The sequence below is a fragment of the Dromiciops gliroides genome, chromosome 1 (genome assembly GCF_019393635.1).
Source record: "Dromiciops gliroides isolate mDroGli1 chromosome 1, mDroGli1.pri, whole genome shotgun sequence".
Taxonomy (NCBI): domain Eukaryota; kingdom Metazoa; phylum Chordata; class Mammalia; order Microbiotheria; family Microbiotheriidae; genus Dromiciops; species Dromiciops gliroides.
Window position 1 is genome coordinate 334,640,403 of NC_057861.1, and position 18,946 is coordinate 334,659,348.

At 33.5% G+C, this 18,946-nt stretch overlaps 1 protein-coding gene across 4 annotated transcripts in view; it reads left to right on the forward strand.

The window, feature by feature from the left end:
- The window catches only part of RPRD1A (regulation of nuclear pre-mRNA domain containing 1A), a 93,736-nt gene that overhangs the window by 37,224 nt on the left and 37,566 nt on the right, over window positions 1-18,946 (forward strand). Inside the window, exons 5-7 of one of the 4 annotated variants that reach the window (XM_043977770.1) lie at window positions 1,211-1,337; window positions 1,435-1,610; window positions 3,157-3,251. In XM_043977770.1, coding sequence (XP_043833705.1) covers window positions 1,211-1,337; window positions 1,435-1,610; window positions 3,157-3,213 — 360 coding nt within the window. In that variant the 3' untranslated portion in view covers window positions 3,214-3,251. The other 3 variants (XM_043977771.1, XM_043977772.1, XM_043977769.1) reach the window with 3 other exon arrangements.

Here is an 18,946-nt window from a genome sequence, read left to right on the forward strand (position 1 = left end):
GTGTGTTCCCAAGGTTTTTCTCCTTATGCCTCTTGATATGAAGAAATTTAGGAAGCTCATTCTCATGTCAGAAATGAGGTTCCTCATCTGATTTCATGACATCTTATTTTGGGGTCACCCTGGCAGAGTCAACATGACTATAACTCTTAGGCCTCTCCCTTGAGACCACTTGTTTTTTCTCTGTCCTTTCCTAAAACATAGTCTCTTGTATCAAACTTTTTATCAGGAAGCCTCATTTGTCCTTAGTGTAGGATAACTTATCAACTTGACACCATTTTTAACTAGTTGCTAGTTACTTAGCTATCATATTGTAATTAGAAAAGGTATTTAAGATTGGTGAATTGAGAATCACTTCATTTTATCAGTAAGTTTGTTTCTCTGAAGATATATAATCCCTGATATAAATTCTTAGGCTTTACTAGACAATTTTAGATTAGACACCTATGTTTATTGCCTTTGCCTCCTAACCAGTTAGATTATTCTCATCAATTGATCATTCTTGGATTTGGGAGTAGTAACCTTCTTTGTGATTGAGTCATGTCCAAATAAGACCCTCCAACCTCCAGAATTCTGTAAGATACTGGATTGGTACAAGAAAGATGCCTTATTGTATATTACTTGGCTGGGGCAAAACAGAAAAGAAACTCACAACACCCATAATGTGTTTTGTTTGGCTTCACTTGCAAGTATGCAAGTGCTTTTTAATTGTAATTGGAAATAATTTAACCAAAATTCTGGTTGCTTTAAGTAAAATAATTGCTGCTACAAAAGCCAATTCATCTGATGATATTTTTTCAGGTGTACTCTTGTGGGAGTAAGTGAGCAGAGGGTGAGATTTTATTTTGTTAAGAATAAAACTAGTAAAAAATATCTTGGAGGTTATAGCATAAGCAAATGATTTATGATCTTTTTTTGGTTTTTTGTTTGTTTTTTTTTGGTGAGGCAATTGGGGTTAAGTGACTTGCTCAGGGTCACACAGCTAGTGTCAAGTGTCTGAGGCCGGATTTGAACTCAGGTCCTCCTGAATCCAGAGCCGGTGCTTTATCTACTGATTTATGATCTTTTAATCTTCGCTGTTGTACAAATGAAGCTTTACAGAGTGTTTGCCCTAGCAGATGTGCCATGAATTTACATGACTATTAAATTAATTTTAACCCTATTGCTTTTATCAAGTTTTTTGGTTTAATTCTGAAGTTGTGTGCTTTTTCAGACTATAGATCTCATTAGAGCCTTACAAGAACTTGAAAATGCAGCCTCTGGTGATGCAGCAGTTCATCAGAGAATAGCTTCTTTGCCTGTTGAAGTCCAAGATGTATCTCTGCTAGACAAAATAACAGGTGAGAAAGAATGATTCTGATTTTAGAATAAAATACAAGTCATGGCTTTGTTTTTAATGTATTACCTACTTGTTTATTATTTTTTCTTGTGTCTTAGATAAAGAATCAGGAGAACAGCTTTCCAAGATGGTAGATGATGCGTGCATGCTGTTGGCAGATTACAATGGTCGATTGGCTGCAGAAATAGATGATAGGAAGCAACTAACTCGAATGTTATCGGATTTTCTTCGTTGTCAAAAAGAAGCCCTTGCAGAGAAAGAACATAAGCTGGAAGTGCGTAACTCTTTCATTATTTTAACTTGTAGATTAATATATTTGCTTTATGGGTTTTTCCCTCTTTAAGCTTTTTAAGACCTTATTATAGACCCTGTGAATTTTTAATTTTTACTTTTTATAAATATTACAGGTCATGCCCTAAATTTGTCTCTTTTTCCACTAATTCGGTTCTTACTTCGACCAATCCATTTAGCCAAAGGAATAATCAAAAATTTGGACTAGCAGCGTTACATTCACTTTTATAGGTAGCTATATGGAAGACCATGCATTAATAAAACAACTTGTCAGCATTATCAGTTTAAAGTAAGAGCATCTCCTTTTCTCTCTTGGAGCAAAAATCAATGGAAAAATAGGACTGATGTAATGTTTATTTTAATAGTAGTAATTTTTGAATTATTGCTTTTATTAAGTGGTGGTCTTTTATAAATTTTATTATGATTTATGCAGTTAGACCTAGTTTGTATTATCACAGCTCTCCAGGGTGGGTAGAGAAAATTTTGGACATGATCTGTAATCATTTTTTAGTGGTTAGCCTTAGGTCAAATGTTCTCTGCTTTAGCAACTTCATAGTTTAATATTAATAAGTTTTTAGCCAATATCCAGAGTTCTAGATTTAGGAGCAGTTACCTGTAAACTTTTGAATTTCTCTTGACATTTCCTGGTTTGATTTTTATCTTCTAGATGAGGGTCCATTATTGTTATATATCTTCTCCAGTTGCCAGTAAGAATAACTAACTACCTGAGTTTTCCTTCTCCAGTGACAGTAGGAGGTGGGAACTTTCCCACTATTCATCATCCAGAAGTGAAGAGTATGCTACCTGGTATAATCAACTTGGCATTCTCAGATAGGATCTGAAACAAAGCATCATGCTCATTCAACCCTCTGCATTCTTGTTTATTTCTAATCTTCAGAGCAGCATGCACACCCAGAACCTAAAACCCACATCAACTAGTAAAATTACATACTCACCACATTTCAGATGCAGGATGAAAAAAATAGAGAAATTTAAACACTGGACACATGCTATTGCATTGCTTCTCCTGGTCTTACTTGACTTCTCTACAGATACTCTATGTCTTAGAACCACTGTGTTCACAGACACGTATATGTTACTGTGATTAATGACTATACCATCTCTTTATACCCTGGCTAACTGTGGACTATAACAGAAAAGTTAACTGGAGCAGCCAACCTATATTTTACCATGGTTAGAATATATTGTATCTACCTTAATCATTAAACCTTCCTCTAGTCACCATTTATTTATTCAGTAGTATCTCTCTTCTGCTATTACCATCACACCGAAAGGAAAGGAGTTGTGCTATTTTAGTATGACCCTTTTAAAAGTCTTACTTACCCATCTTTATTTAGAATTATGGTATTTAAAAAAAATAAAGATAAATCAGATAATTTAACAACTGTCGATAATGTAATGATTTAAACCATAAGCTAATTTTGCTCTTGCTTATTTTCTTTTTAACAGAATTGAGGGTAAGTAATGTCATGCACAGCTTTTGTATGGTTTCTTTAACTTCTATCTAGCTTCTATTGCAGGTGTTGGACAAGGGCGTATCTTCTAATGATGTCGTCATCCATTAGCACACCCATCCTGCTAAAAATAAATATCAAACTCAAAATCCTGTATTGTCTCATGTTTTTAAAAAAAAAAATGGAAGAAGACATTTTGAATTTTTCCCCTATTACCTTACGTCACTGTCTCACTATTCTTTTCATAGTAACTAGTTAGGTCCAGTCCCATGGTGAATTTCAACATTGGCAGCATGAGGGAATTTCTTCAACACATTAGTTTATTTTATTAGCAATGGCTTTCCTGCCTAATAGAGAATTGTAATTGATCATTTCAGAGAAAAACCTTAGTTCCCTTGAACTTTATTACTACCAAAAACATGTTTTTTTTTTTAAAGGATGAAAAAGTCCTAGAAATTAGACATATTAGTTGTTTGAAGATTAATTTTTGGCCACACTTTACAGAAACATTAAAATTTTAGCAATTATGTGGTTTTAAAAAAATGTTTTTAAAATCAAGAGAAACTTAAATCTGTATCATTTGTACTTATCTAGTCTAAGAAGCATTCTTTTTTGGATAGCAAAAAAATTTTAATACTTGAATCGTATTAGATGTCTGAAAATTGGATATCAAGTTGTAGAATGTCAGGTCCCCCCAAAAAACCCAGTATAAAAACTGTTCTTTATGTGAAAGAAAATTTAAAATATTTCTCAATTTACTAGCCAGTTGTAAACATTTAAAAAAATTTCATGACTAAGAGTTTAGTTGTATACAGTCAGGTTATTGGCATAGGTACAGATGTTTCTAATAGTAGAATTATTACATTATACAAAAGTTTGAGATAACATCTCAAATGTTAAACATAAATCTAGTTCAAATTTTTTTTGTTCCTTTTAGAAAATGTATCGGCAATGTTAATTTCAAGTTAGGAAGTCAAATAGCTAGGGGATTTAAAAATTACTTTTTGAACTTTTGATACATGTTCAAAATTATAAGTGCTTTATTTTATTGTAGTATCATTTTACTTTATTCACTTCAGGAAAATTAAGTGTTTTCCACTGCTCAATTTTGAAAGGGGAATGGGGGTGGTTATTGAAATAAACATACATGTCATACACATGAAAACTTTTTAGAAGGAAAAGTCCTTTTTAATTATTTGAAATACACACACTTAAGAAAACTGCCTTTAAAATAAATGTGTGGGTATATATATATATATATGTGTGTGTGTATATGTATATGTGTATGTGCATATGTATATATACATATACATATATACATACATACATACACACACACGTGATTTAAAAAATACCGCAGGTTTGGACTGCTCACTTTTTTAACATGTAATTTTATGTACATGTACTTTTAAAAAATAAAATGGCAAAAAGTAAAACATACTCTTAAAATGTGCATATTGTAGTTCCAGGGTCAAAGAATCAAGACACAGAGAGAGAGTGATCTGAATCTATCTTTTGGGGTCATTCTGAATGTCACATACTTTTACTTCTTCCAGATACCTCACATCATGAATCCTCTGGTCCTTCTGCTCATCAATTTATGGCCTAAAATTACTGTTCAAAATTAAAGTATAAATTTAATTTTAGGCATAATATTTAAAGACTCAAAGTTGTAAAAAGTCAGTAACAATCACATATAAAATATGTATTTAAGAAAACAACTTGTCTGTTGTTTTTCCCTTTAGTGGTTTCCCCAAAAGTATATATTTTTTAACAATATACCTTTTTTCTGATTCTTATTCAATTTGCATATACATATAACCCCTTTCAGTATTTTTTTCATTAGTTACTCTTTAGCATATTAATGGGCTTTGTTGTTTTTTTCTTTCACATTTTCTTCAACTCTTTTACAACCATTGGATAAGTAGTTTTTTTCCAGTTTTTTTTACTATTGCAAGTAAAACAGCTATATTTCTTTCAGTTTTTAGTTTTTTTTTGTTTCTTTTCAGTTATGTTCTTAAGTATAGTAGTATTAAGAGGGTAACTTAGTCAAATTGTGTACATGAGTTTTTAACTCATTATTGTATATTCCTAGATTTTTATCCAAGTATACTGTACTACTTTATAGTTCTTCCATAGCTTAAAATTAGAATTGTACATGGACTTCTTACCTGGTAAAAATTTGCCACATATTTCAGTATATTAAGCTAAAAGATAATTCCCATTTTAATGACAGTTTTGGGAAACTACAATTTGATTTATCTGGAAAATGGCTGCTTGATTAAAATAGTGCTTATTTGCCCATTTTGTAACCTCCATAAACTTTAAGAACATGTCCAAGATTTTTATAATGGACATTTTAAAATCCAGTTTTAAAGATAAAGATAAACTTTATCTTTAATGTTTTAATAATTGTAAATGTTGAAAAGTTTACTGTTATAAAGAACATGGAGTATAGCATGTAGAATGCTTCTTTTTTCCCCCCATACCTTATAAATTGGTAATAATCCTTAATTTTAATTGGAACAATTTATTTAGTTAAATTCAGAAGTGTTCTTAGAAATTGGCTGTCTTGCATTTGTGAGGATAATTAAACTACAGTTCTCATTTTCCTCAGTTTGAGGTCTCAACAGCATACACTTATAGATTTAGAACTGGATAGAGGCCTTGGAGTAAAGCCTTCTTTGTTTTCCAGATAAGAAACAGGCTCAGAGTTTGAGTGGCTTGATATCAGGGTCACAGCTAGTAAGTATCTGAGGCAAGATTCAAACTCTTATTTTCCATACTCAAAGTGCAACATTTTATTTACTAGGCTACTTCTAGGCACCTCCTAGAAGTTCTTTAAATATATTTAAAGGCTATGTTGTTTGATGCCTAGAGTAAGAGAATGAATAAGGAAATCCTGTGCAGTACTATTATTCTCTTAGAGGATTTGGAAATTTTCTAGTGAAATGTGCTATTGTTTCAGATAAGGAAACCAAGGCCCAGAGATGTTAAATGGTTTGCTATAAGGCCCCCCAGTTAAAAAGTAGAACCAGAATTTAAACCCAGATTGTGTTTTGACTTGTTTCCAGTGTTCTTTCCATTAGAGTGGTCATGCCCACATCTTCTGTAAAGTATGTCCAAAACTTACCATTATATTATCACTATATTATCAAAGAGAAAGATTTCTTAAAAAAAAAAATGAAACCTTTCAGTAAAAATATACCTTTTATCCCTCTGTACCTCCCCATTGAAAAAAGGAAGAAAAATGAAACTGTTACAAACATGTATAGTTAAACAAAACAATTATTCTGCACTCTGAAATTCTTTGATTTAACCATAATGTTATCATTGAATGGATTGTTCTAGTTTTATTGATTTTACTCAATATCAGTTCATTCAAATCTTCTCAGGTTTCTCTGAAACCATTTCCTTTGTCAGTTCTTACAGCACAATGGTATTCCATCACCTTCTATGCTATAATTTATTCAGCCATTTCTCAATTGATGGGCACCCCATAGTTTCCCATTCTTTGCCACCTCAAAGAGCAATAAGTATTTTTAGGTTTAGATACTTAAATTTGATTTTATTTAGGACTAATCCCTCCCTTAATCTATTTCTCTCTGATTTACATCTTTTCCTCCATCCCTTCTATTTTCTTTTTGAGTGAAATATATTTCTGTACCCATTTGTGTTTGTGTGTGTATGTTCTTTCATCATGTGACCACTTCAGATGAGAGTGAGGTTCAGGTATCACCCCCCCTCCCACCCATACTCATTTATATAAGACTTCTTTTCTTTTTCTGATTAGGTAATATAATTTTCTTTAACCTTTTCCTTCTACCCCGTAATGTCTTCCTCTTCTCCTCTCTTTCCATTCTTAAGATCATTAAGACCAAAAAGACCATTCCCAGCCCATGTCTAATTAGACTATCCTGATGATGATTGGGTTTCAGAGGGTACATAAGAATCATATCCCTTTATTTGAATGAAAGTTTATCCTTATTCAATATGATTCTTCCATGTTTGCCTTTTTAAAAAAAAAAGTTTTTCTTTACTTCTGTGTTTACACTTCAGAGTTTCTATGCAGCTCTGACCTTTTCATCAGGAATGTTTGGAATGCCTTTTTCAATAAAATCCAATTTCCCCAGATATGACTATATTTAATTGGGGGGGTGGGTGTGTAAGTTATCTGGAATATTGTTTTCTACTTTTTTTGCTCTGTGATCTGGATTGTGACTCCTTGATATCAAATTCGTTCTTTCTGACTGAAGTTTTTTGTTTTTTTTTTTCTTTGAACTGGAAGCTCTGGATTTTGGCTTAGATATTCCTCAAAGTTTTTATTTTGGGTTTTCTTACAGTAGGTGACAATCACTTTGCCTTCTGGTTCTAAGAAATCTGGTCAGTTTTCTTTTAAGATTTCTTAATATTTGATTTCTCTAGGCTCTTTTATGTAAAGACTTTCAGTAACTCCAATGATTCTTAAACTTTTTCAACTTGATTTGTTTTCCAGGGTAGTTGTTTTTGCTATGTATGAGATACCTTACATTTTCTAATTTTTCATTAATTTGACTTTTAAAATATTTCTTATTGTCTAATGGGAGTAATTCACTTCTTTTTTGGTCCATTTTAATTTTCAGAGAGTTTATTCCTTGGGCAAGGTTTTGTATATCTTGTGTCAATCTAAGGTAATATTTGTAAAAACACTAATCACCGTGTGTACCATATGCAGTATTTGTTTTAATGTGTATTTTCTCCTCTCCCCTTCTGCTTTCCTATTCTTCCATAGTTCTCATTTCTTTTCATTTTCTTTTCCTTTTTGGCTCTCATTTCTTCATTTATAAAAACATTTTGAAAACTCTTGTTTCTTCTCTTCCAGGAATTATAGTTGATTTTGTGCTCCAGCTGTTTTTCTTTGAGGCGCAGATATTTTGTAGTAATTTTCTTCTTTATTTGTGCTTTTAGTGTCTCTGTCACCAAAATAGCCTTTATGGTAGGATTCTTTTTATGGTTACTCTCTCTTTTTTTTTTTTTTTTAAGTGAGGCAATTGGGTTAAGTGACTTGCCCAGGGTCACACAGCTAGTAAGTGTTAAGTGTCTGAGGTCGGATTTGAACTCAGGTACTCCTGAATCCAGGGCCAGTGCTTTATCCACTGCGCCACCTAGCTGCCCCTGGTTACTTTTTCTTACAGCTTTTTGTTAGGGTTGGGCTATGTGTACTAGTAGGAGTACTGAGTATTGTGTTATTCTGTGGCTTCAGGGATAGCTCATGCTGGGGACCTGTGAACTTTTAGTGGACTCCAAATGTTCTGATTCAGGCATAAGTCCCATTGCTGCCCCCCTTGTCCAGTCTATGCAAGTTCCTGACCTGGCTTTGGGTTTGATCAATAGGCTTACCTCCTTTGGAATTTTAGTAGACTGCTGCTGGAAAACTGCTGAATCAAGGGAAAGAACTGGAAGCTCCTCTTTGCTTTAGTATGCTTCCCCTTGCTACTGTGTTGTAGGTTTCAGACTGAGCTAGAGGTTGAAACTGAGACCTGGGGTTCAAGCCACACAAATGCTGTTTGTTTCTTATTTTACACTTCTCTATACCTGTCATAGCTCTTCACCGTGATACAATACCACTAGGTCCAGGGCCCTCTTGTGATATAGAACTGATTAGTGAATGACAGAACTGCCAGTTCTTACTCTTCCTGTAACATGCCATGTCTGGAACTACTTCTTGCCCCAGTGTATAGCCTCTTCCTGTGCTAAAATGTACTAAAATGACCTCTGGTCAGATCCCTTCTCTCTCTTTTGCAGACTGGAGACAGCTATAGTTTACAGTTTTAGACAAAGTCTTTTCTGCATATAAAGGTAAATCTTAGAGCTCACTGACATTCTGTTATACCAGTTATATCAAAAGAACCTTTGCCAAACTATAATATCGTACTTCTTTTATAGATTAGAAACTAGACCAAACCATAACCATTTAAATGTCTCTTCTGTGGCAGTGTGCACTGTGCTGGATTCTAGGAATATAAATACAAATGTGAGATAGCTCCCTGCCCTCAGGGAGCTAACTTGTTTCTAGGGGCATGAGGATGCAACATGTTTACAGACAAGTTAATAAGTTAATACATATACACACAAAATAGTGATGAGGAGGGTTACTAATAATCATGGCAATCAGACAAGTCCTCTGGAATGGGCATTTAATCTTGAGTATTATGGGGAAATGAGAGTTTGAAGGGGTAAAGGGGAAGAGGGAGAATATTCTGTGCAAAAGTAGGAAAACAGGAGGTAGAATGTCACGTGGGGAACAAGTAAAACAGAATTTGAAAAGGTTTTTTCTAAGGCAAAACAGTTGTAGAAGAGCAGGACAACACTAAATAATTACATCATAAATCATCAGCTAAAACAATTCAAATTTTACCTTTTTTAACATTTTAGGTATATCTAACTCAGTGTCAATTTGGTCATTTAGTGACTTGAAATGGACAGTAATGCTAGTGGTTTATCTGTACTATCCCCCAAGTTTATTGTGTTTTCTTAGCCTTTGTTCAACCTATGGCTTATTTTAACAATTTATGCAAAATCATATGGAATTAAGGGAGACATTCTTGTAGGTACTCAATATGTGGTAAGTTTAGCCATTTCCTTTCAGGTATAAGAGATCTAGTGCTGGAAGGTTCCAGTTAGTGATATTTACTTCTTTCTTAGACCCATTATTTGATTGGTAAGGGTACTCAGCTGTTGCAGAAACTAGCTTCTCTAGATTTTATTCATTCTGTGATTCTTATTCATATCTAATATAAATATAAAGTACTTGTTCAGCAGTGGGAGGCCTTTCTTTGGTTATTGAGTATTTTATCGTTTACTAGTGTTCCACTTGGGCTATATTAATTTGTTGTGTTTTCTTATTATATGTTAGGTCCACCTCTGGTCTTATTTAACAGGATAGTTTACAGTATTCTTAATAATGTCTTTCTTCCACTTTCTGGGAAAAGCACATTTTGTTATAACAAGTAAGATGTAAGCAAATACCCAAACAAAACTATCTACAAAGTATATCCTCCCCAGCAATCAAAACTTCCTAATAAAAATAATAGAAACTAACATTTACACAGTACTTTTGCAAAGTGCTTTGTAGGTGTTTTATCTTCAACAATGCTGGGAGATATGCATTATCACCATTTTACAGATGAGGAAAATGGGGGCAATTAAAATTGATAATTCCCCTGAGTCACAAAGCTAGTGATTATCAAAGGCTGGATTTAAACTTAGAATTTGCTGACTCGAGGTCCAGTGCTTTATCCATTTCCCTTTTATACTATTGTATTTTAGGATTTAAGTTCTTTGTGGGCTGAGACTTTTTTTTTTTTTTTGCGGGGCAATGGGGCTTAAGTGACTTGCCCAGGGTCACACAGCTAGTAAGTGTCAAGTGTCTGAAGTCGGATTTGAACTCGGGTACTCCTGAATCCAGGGCCGATGCTTTATCCACTGCGCCACCTAGCCGCCCCTGAGACTATTCTTTATCTTTATATCTTGCATTAAAGAATGTGCTTTCACTTTTACATCTTAATTCATGTATGTAGCTTTACAGTGCCCTTTGGGTTATTTGTAATTTCTATCATAATATGATGATGATCATGGTTCATAATATAGTCACTGAAAATACTGGTGTTAAGAAGATGGGCTTTTGTAGTAGGAATGGATTATTTGAAAACCTTGCATGATATCTCAAATGTGATCTGATCCAATTCATTTCCTCTTCCCTTTCAGTCTTGGATCAGCCTCATTTTCCATTTGTAATGTCTCCAAAATATTGATGGACTGTCAAGTAGTATACTGTAGTCTGCCAGTATGCATTTTTTTTTTAATTGTTTTTTCAGTGTGGATAGTGAAATGGGTGTATTTTTCATTGCTTTGAATTTAACTGAGGAGGGTTTGCAGTGTTCTGGAGCTGGGTGCAGTCAGTATATATATAATGTCATCTAAGAATGGGAGAATTTGGAGAACTTTGTCTCCAATTTTTTAGCATTTGTTAGTATAGGGAGCATAGTAATAATAGTAATAAATAATAATAGTGATCCTTTTGCATGTACTTTGTGGTACCTCCAAACAGCCAACTTAGATTGTTAGGATTCTTTATATATATGTTGGTGTCAATTTGGTGTTGAGCTTTTCTCAGTTATCTTTTTTTTTTTTTTTTGAGTAAAAGTTCTGTCCATGATATCTTGTAATCTTTGGTATGTAATCTTTTTATGAAGGAGGAAATATAGTGCTGCCTATTCTCAAAATGTAGTCTGAGGACCCTTTCAGTGCATCTATGAGAGAAAAACTATTTGCATATCAAAACAACATTGCACTGTATTGAATGCAATTTTAAGTTGACTATTATTTTAAATTTCTAATATGCCATCAATAGCTGTAATCCATATAAACAAAAACTCTCTGAGGTTCTCAATTTTTTAAGTGTTTAGAAGTAGTCCTAAAACCCAAAAGTTCATTTTTCATCTGCAAAGTACTACTAGTACTCTAGTGGATCATTGATTTCATCAATTTAGGTTTTCCCTTCAGTGATTACTCAAAATTCATCCATACTTGTGAATATCTTCTGTGACTTGCCCATGTGCTCATGCAAATACCCCTTTAGTCATTCACCCAGTGTCCACAAGCCTTTGTGTTTTCTTCATGGTTTAAATACCAGTGTAGCATACAGGTTGCCCTTGCTTTTACTGTGTGACCCATAATTTTTCATATGTAATATTTTAGAGCTTGGTCATATGCACAATACGCCTCTCTGGTGTCCTTTGGGTGATTTTCAAATTAATTTCTTTGGAGACTGGAATTAATTGACTTAATTGGCTTGGCATACCTGACTGAAAGAACATTAATGTGAAAAAAAATAATGGACCTCTGGTTCAGAGAAGATCTTTACACCATTAAAAGAACTGTGCAGTTTGAAAAAGCACTCTTCATTTGTTCAATTCTCAGCTCTGCTTATTGTCAATTTATAGTGTCCATCTAAGGTACATGTATCGATTATTCCGTTTCCAAGCTGTCAACCCAGGTATATGTCATAATCTAGACAGTAGACATTCTTCATCTGTTTTAGTTTACCTATGATAGATTGGTATAATTTGAGTAATTGTTTATCAAGTTTAGGGGTCTCTGTAATGTTTTCCGACTTGATAATATGCTGGAACTATAGCATAATGTTATCTGTAATTAGATACATATGGAGCATTTTATAAGAAATATCTCTAACTTAGATATTTTGGTAATCCATGGTAATATAAACTTTTAGTGAACATGTAAAGAATTATTATTAATACCAGAGGATTGCAAGTTATCTTTGTTAGAATTCTTTATTTGAAAATGGGTGGCAATATCTTTGATGTGCACTTTCATAAATTCCAAATACTTCTCTATTTTTCTGAATCCTTTATTTTATCAACATTAATGCTGCCTTTACTGTTGCCAGTTGTAATCTAGTTTACTTTTTTGTGAATGATTCTTGTTCATATCTTTCCTAATGCCCCAGGGTGGTTGGAGGCCTTTGTTGAGGTCTTTGAACATTTTGTGGGTTTTAGCGTATCCTTCAGTTATCTGCCTCTTATATCTCAGGTGTGATATATGACTGGATTACCTCTTTTCTTTTAATGTCTCAGAAATCATCTTGATAGTGTTTCATATCTTATTGTTTTCTTGTATTTCTACCAAATGTTGTGCTTTGGTCACAAAACCTTTTTGATTCTTCACATGCTGTATTTCTATGATTCTCAGCCATGGTGCAAAGTGGGAATATAGACAAGGAGAAAATAGACATTGGAATTAAAAAGATGGCTTTTAAAAAACATTTTAAATAAAAATTTTTATTTAAAGTTTTGAATTTCAAATTTTATCCCTCCTTTCCCCCCTCCTCTCCCTTCTCCCTGAGACAGTAAGCAGTCAGATATAGGTTGTACATGTGCAATTATGTAAAACATTACTATATTAGTAATTTTGAATAAAAGAAAAATGAAAGAGTGAAAAATAGCATGCTTCAGTCTGAGTTCAATCATTTCTTTCTTTGGAGTTGGTTAGTACTCTTCATTCTTAGTAAAAAAGATGGCTTTTTAAGTGAGGAAACATAATAAAATTGTTGACAGCTTTTAACAGTTAACTAATTGTAGTTCAGCCTGCTCTCTTTTTGTTTGTTTGTTTTTGCAGGACAATGAGGGTTAAGTTACTTGCCTAGGATCTTACAGCTAGTATCAGGTGTCTGAGGCCAGATTTGAACTCAGGTCCTCCTGAATCCAGGGCCTGTGCTTTATCCATTGCACCACCTAGCTGTCCCCCTGCTCTCACGCTCTCTCTCTCTCAAAATAAAGTATTTTATTTATTCCCCTCCCCCCCCCCCCCCCGTTACATGTAAAGATAGTTCTCAACTTTTGTTTATACAAGCTTTCCAATTTCAGATTTTTCTCCATCCCCTAGACAGCAGGTAATCTGATACAGGTTTTATATATATATATATATGTGTGTGTGTGTGTGTGTGTATATATATATATATAAATAAAACATTAAACATTTCTTCATTAGTCATGTTGTAACAGAAGAATCAGAGCAATGAGGAAAAACCTCAAAATAGAAACAAACAGCACCAAAGCCAAAAGAAATAGTATGGTTCAATCAGCATCTTCATTTGATGTTGATAATCAAAAGGTTGTTGATTAAAGTTATTTTTGTGTTTGTATCTGTCAAGTAATATTTTATGATGTTAACATATGCATGAGAAATCTGGTAAAAGAGAGATTTATCAAGATCCAAAGATTGCATTTTCCTGTAAATTCATATGTTTATTTAAAAACACCAGGCAGTAAGTACATGGAAATCACATGTTCTTTGTACTTCAATTTTTTTCCCCTCACTTTTTAAAATATATTTTTTATTGATTTCATTTGTGGTGATTTCTTTACATTGTGATAATCATTGTGTGTGTGTATGTGTGTGTGTGTGTATATATATATATATATATTTTTTTTTTTTGACTCTGCTTCACTCTGGATCAGATCATGTAAATCCATGCTTTTCTCTTTTCTCATATTCAATTTTATTCTGAAATTATCTTTCTTTGTTGTTTCTTATGCTAGTACTGTAGCACAGTAGTCTTCAATTACATTCATGTACCACAGTTTTTTGGGTTTTTTTTTGGTGAATTGTTTTTTAGTTGTGTCCACTTCTTGGTGACCCCACTTTGGGTTTGCTTGGCAGAGGTACTGGAGTGATTTGCTATCTCCTTCTCCAGCTTGTTTTACAGATGAGACAAATAGGGGTTAAATGCCTTGTCCAGGGTCACATAGGTATTAAGTTTGTTAGGCCAGATTTGAACTCAGGAAGAGGAGTCACCTATCTGCCTACATGTGGACTTACTATTAATGACCTACTTAAGAGTAGAATCTTTGGTTCAGTTGGCATGGCCTGTTTAGTTACCTTATTGGCATAATTCCAAATTGTTTTCCAAACTATTTGTACTAATTCCCAACTCCCCAAATGATGCATAAATGTCTTTGTCCTCTGACGTTGACTGTTGTCATCTTCACCAGTTTGCAGGGTCTAAGATGAAAATTCAGGGTTGTTTTGATCTACGTATCTCATGATTTGTGATTTGGGAATTTATGTGGTTTTTAGTTAATCAGGTAATCAGTCATTAATGACACTTTATTCTGTAGAAAATCATTTGTGAAAGCCCAATAGGTCCCTTTTCATTTTTGGTAAGGCTATTCTTACTATATACATACATACGTACATACACACACACGTACGTACGTGTGTGTATATGTATAAAATTCCTGTAAAAATTTTGTAAAAATGAGGAAGTTTTATGGCTTAGTAACTAATGATAGCTTAATGGTCGTTTTATTTTCTTAATATTATCATACATGTTTTTTCCACCCATTTTACTATCTTCTCTTTCAGGTATTTTTAGGTAATTTATCTTCTAGTGCTTTCCGAAGTTGTTACCTACAGTTCAGATTTTTCCTTCTACTACACACTTTGAATCACACAATAATACTGTATATGGTTTATTGGTTCTAGAAATCTTGCTAAGTTCTTCATAGACTCTACTTTTTCAGGTGCAGCAACAGATGTTTGTGCATAAAGTGCTATTATTTTCCTGGAAGTCTTTTTGCTCATGTTGTTTTCATGCGCTCCGAAACCCAAGTTGGCCAAGATGATATGCTTATAGCTAGATCCTAACTGGTGTGAATAGCAAATTCCCAGTCTCATATCTGTATGCTATAGAGAGGCTACCATTGAGATGAATGTATTGGTTCTGGATTGAAGTACTCTTTATATTTTTGGAGGGATCAAAAAGAAAGAAATCTTGCACATATTACCTACCAAATTTTTTAAAGTTGCTATTGTTCAGTTTTAATGATAAAAGCAATATGATTTGAACTATAACCTTTATTGTACTTCTTTAATCTGATAGGTTTGCTTGTTTAATCACTGTTCATAGTACTCTGTCACTTCTGAAACTATTTTTTCACTTGATACCTTAATCAGATTTCCAGTTAGCAAATCCAGTACAGTAGAATATTGGGGCATTGGATGTTTTAAAAATATGTAACTTGGTATTTTTATTTTATAGTGACCTTACACTATATCACTGTGAATTTTTAAATTTTGATTTGGATTTTGCTCAGTACCATATTCTGCTAGGTTTGATTACCTCTGTGTGTATTGTGTATTGTGTGTGATATATGACAAAACAGAAATGAAAAAAGTTTTTCCTGATTCATGGAAAATAAATATACATGGTCTCAGTTATTATTTTTGGTACCATAAGTGTGAAAAGATTTTGTGAGTTACATTAGTTGGCACTTTTCTTAGTCAATCATATTATCCAGGAAAAATATAGCTCTGAAAGATTAAAATGGTTGTTTACAAAAATAATTTTTCTACTGTCACTAGTTTTTAAAAATAGGTTATCCCTCCTTTTTGCAAGAGAAACATTTTTAATTTGGAGGAACATATCCTTAATATCCTTTACTTTTTTACATTGCATAAAGCATTACTATTAGTTATTAATGAACCATAAATTGCTATAAAATATTTTTTAAACTTAAGTAAAATTAAAGTAGTCCAGGAAGCAAAAGATGGAGAATCACAGAATCTCAGAGTTGGAGAGGCCTTAGAGACCACTCCAGCAACCCACACCCAAACAGAATTACATCTTTAATATATGTAAAATTGGTTTTCTCTCCTTTGCTTAATGACCTTGAGTGAGGGGAAATGGTTTCCTAAGGCAGTCCATTCCAATTTTGGATATTTCTAATTGCCATTTTTATTTTTATGAGATTGTGGTGTTTCATGATTTGTCTAATATCACCAGGAGTATAATATTCTTTGATGGATCTCATCAGTGTCCTTCCACCAGTGCTGCTCACAGCAAAGTATTCAAGTATTCAGTTAAGTGCTCATCATGTACCAGACATCGTGCAAAGTGTTGGGGATACAAAGGAAGGGAAAAAAAAGCCGAAACCCCCCCCCCCCAAACTAGCCCTTAATCTTAAGAATCTCACACTCTGAGATGAGCAGAACCAGAACATTATACACAGTATCATCAACATTATGTGTTGATCAACTGTGGTAGACTAGATTCTTCTCACCAATACAACGGTATAAGAAAGTTCCAAAGGACTCATGATGGAAAAGGCTCTCTCCAAATTGGGGGGGGGGGCAAAGAAGAACTGTGGAATATGGATGCTGATTGCACCATACTATTTCTTTTGTTTTTGGTGCTGTTGTTTTTCTTTTGAGGTTTTTCCTTTTTTGCTCTGATTCTTCTCTTGTAACATGACTAATGCAGAAATATGTTTGTTATTATATGTATGTATATGTATGTGTGTATACCTATATCAGATTACCTGCTGTCTGCGGGGGGGGGGAGGGAGAAAAATTTGAAATTGGAAATCTTATATAAACAAATGTTGAAAACTATGTCTACATGTAAGTGGAAAATAATAAAATACTTTGGGGGGGGCGGGGCAATGAGGGTTAAGTGACTTGCCCAGGTTCACACAGCTAGTAAGTGTCAAGTGTGAGGCTGGATTTGAACTCAGGTACTCCTGAATCCAAGGCCAGTGCTTTATCCACTGTGCTACCTAGCTGCCCCCAATAAAATACTTTTATCAGGGGAAAAAAAAAAAGAATCTTACATTCTAAAGTGATTCTTTAGGATTCTTATGTATGTCTTATCAAATTGTTCATAAAGTATCTATTCAGTGTGCTGGAGGCTTTCTGTTTTTGGAATAATTTGTGGATACCGTTGTAGTACTTGTACTACCCATCTGTTATTAGTTCTTGTTAAATAATAATGGCTACATCTATTTTTAAGGTCATATGTGTCCTTAATGTTCTTTATGCTATTACTTGCACTCAGTTAGTCAAGAACAATCTACAGTAGCCTACTTATACCCAGTTGATGAATTCCCATTGATCTGTGGATCTATTGTAGCTGCAAAGATTATTGTATATTGTGAAGTATATGCTTCTCAGATATTTGTGATTTTAAGGATAAACTCTTCCGAAGAGTGCTTGTGTTGTCATATTTTTATCAAGGATGCCCTTACAGAACATATTCATCAAGATGAAAAAGTAAGCGTTTGAATTGGGATTGGCAGTTGGAATTGTACTTTTAGTTTAGTTTTTTTTTTAAATGATAATCTTATCTATACATTTTTTCCATTTTTTTTTTTTTTTGGTGGGGGACATTCCTCTTTTTGGATATCTTGGAAATTTTGCCTTTAAAATTGTCACCTTACAATTAGATTTATTTTGTGTACATTTTGGTCAGGTTCATTCACTTTTCCCATTTTTAAGACATTTTTACTTTATATGGTACATTAAATATTGAAGTATTGTTCAGTTGTTTCAGTATGACTTTTTGTAACCCCATTTGGATTTCTTGACAAAGATACTGATAAGTTTGCTATTTCTTTCTCCCTGTTTTCCCGAGGAAAACAGGGTTAAGTGACTTGCCCAGGGTTACACTGCTAGTACTTGTTTGAGGCCAGATTTGAACTCAGGAAGATAGGTTTTCCTAACTTCAGGTCCCACACTTTGTCCATTATGCTATGAAATTGTTTAGAGATTATTATACATATTTATAAAAGAGGAAACTGATTTTCTCCATTTAATTTAAATGATTTCATTATCAATAAGAAGGGGATACCTAGTGATAGTAAATCTGTCATATTTCACATCTTTGTAGTTTTCTTTCTATATTCATTCATAAATGTCCCGGGAATAATCTGGCAGAGTTGGATCTAGTGCCAAGTTTTCTGTTAGATAATTTTTTACCTTTTTGATTTTGTGTGAGGCACTACTGCTCATTATATTTTATCATCTACCTCCTATGTGTTTATTTTATTATTTTTTCTAGTTACACATAGACAGTTTTCAACATTTGTTTTTATAAGATTTCTAGTTTCAAATTTTTCTCTCCAAGACAGCAAGCAATATGATATAGGTTATATATGTACAATCACACTAAACATGTCTTCGTGTTAGTCATGCTGTGAAAGAAGAATCAGAGCAAAAGGGAAAAACCTCAAAAAAAGACAAAAAAAGTAGAAATAGATTCCACAGTTCTTTTTTTTTTGATTTGGAGAGCATTTTCCATCATGAGTCCTTTGGAACTATCTTAGACCACTGTATTGCTGAGAAGAGTCAAGTCTATCACAGTTGATCAACCCACAGTGTTGTTGATACTGTGTACAATGTTCTCCTGGTTCTGATCATCTCACTCAGCCTCAGTTCATGTGAGTCCTTCCAGATTTCTCTGAAATCTGCTTACTCATCATTTCTTCACATTGATTTTTAATTT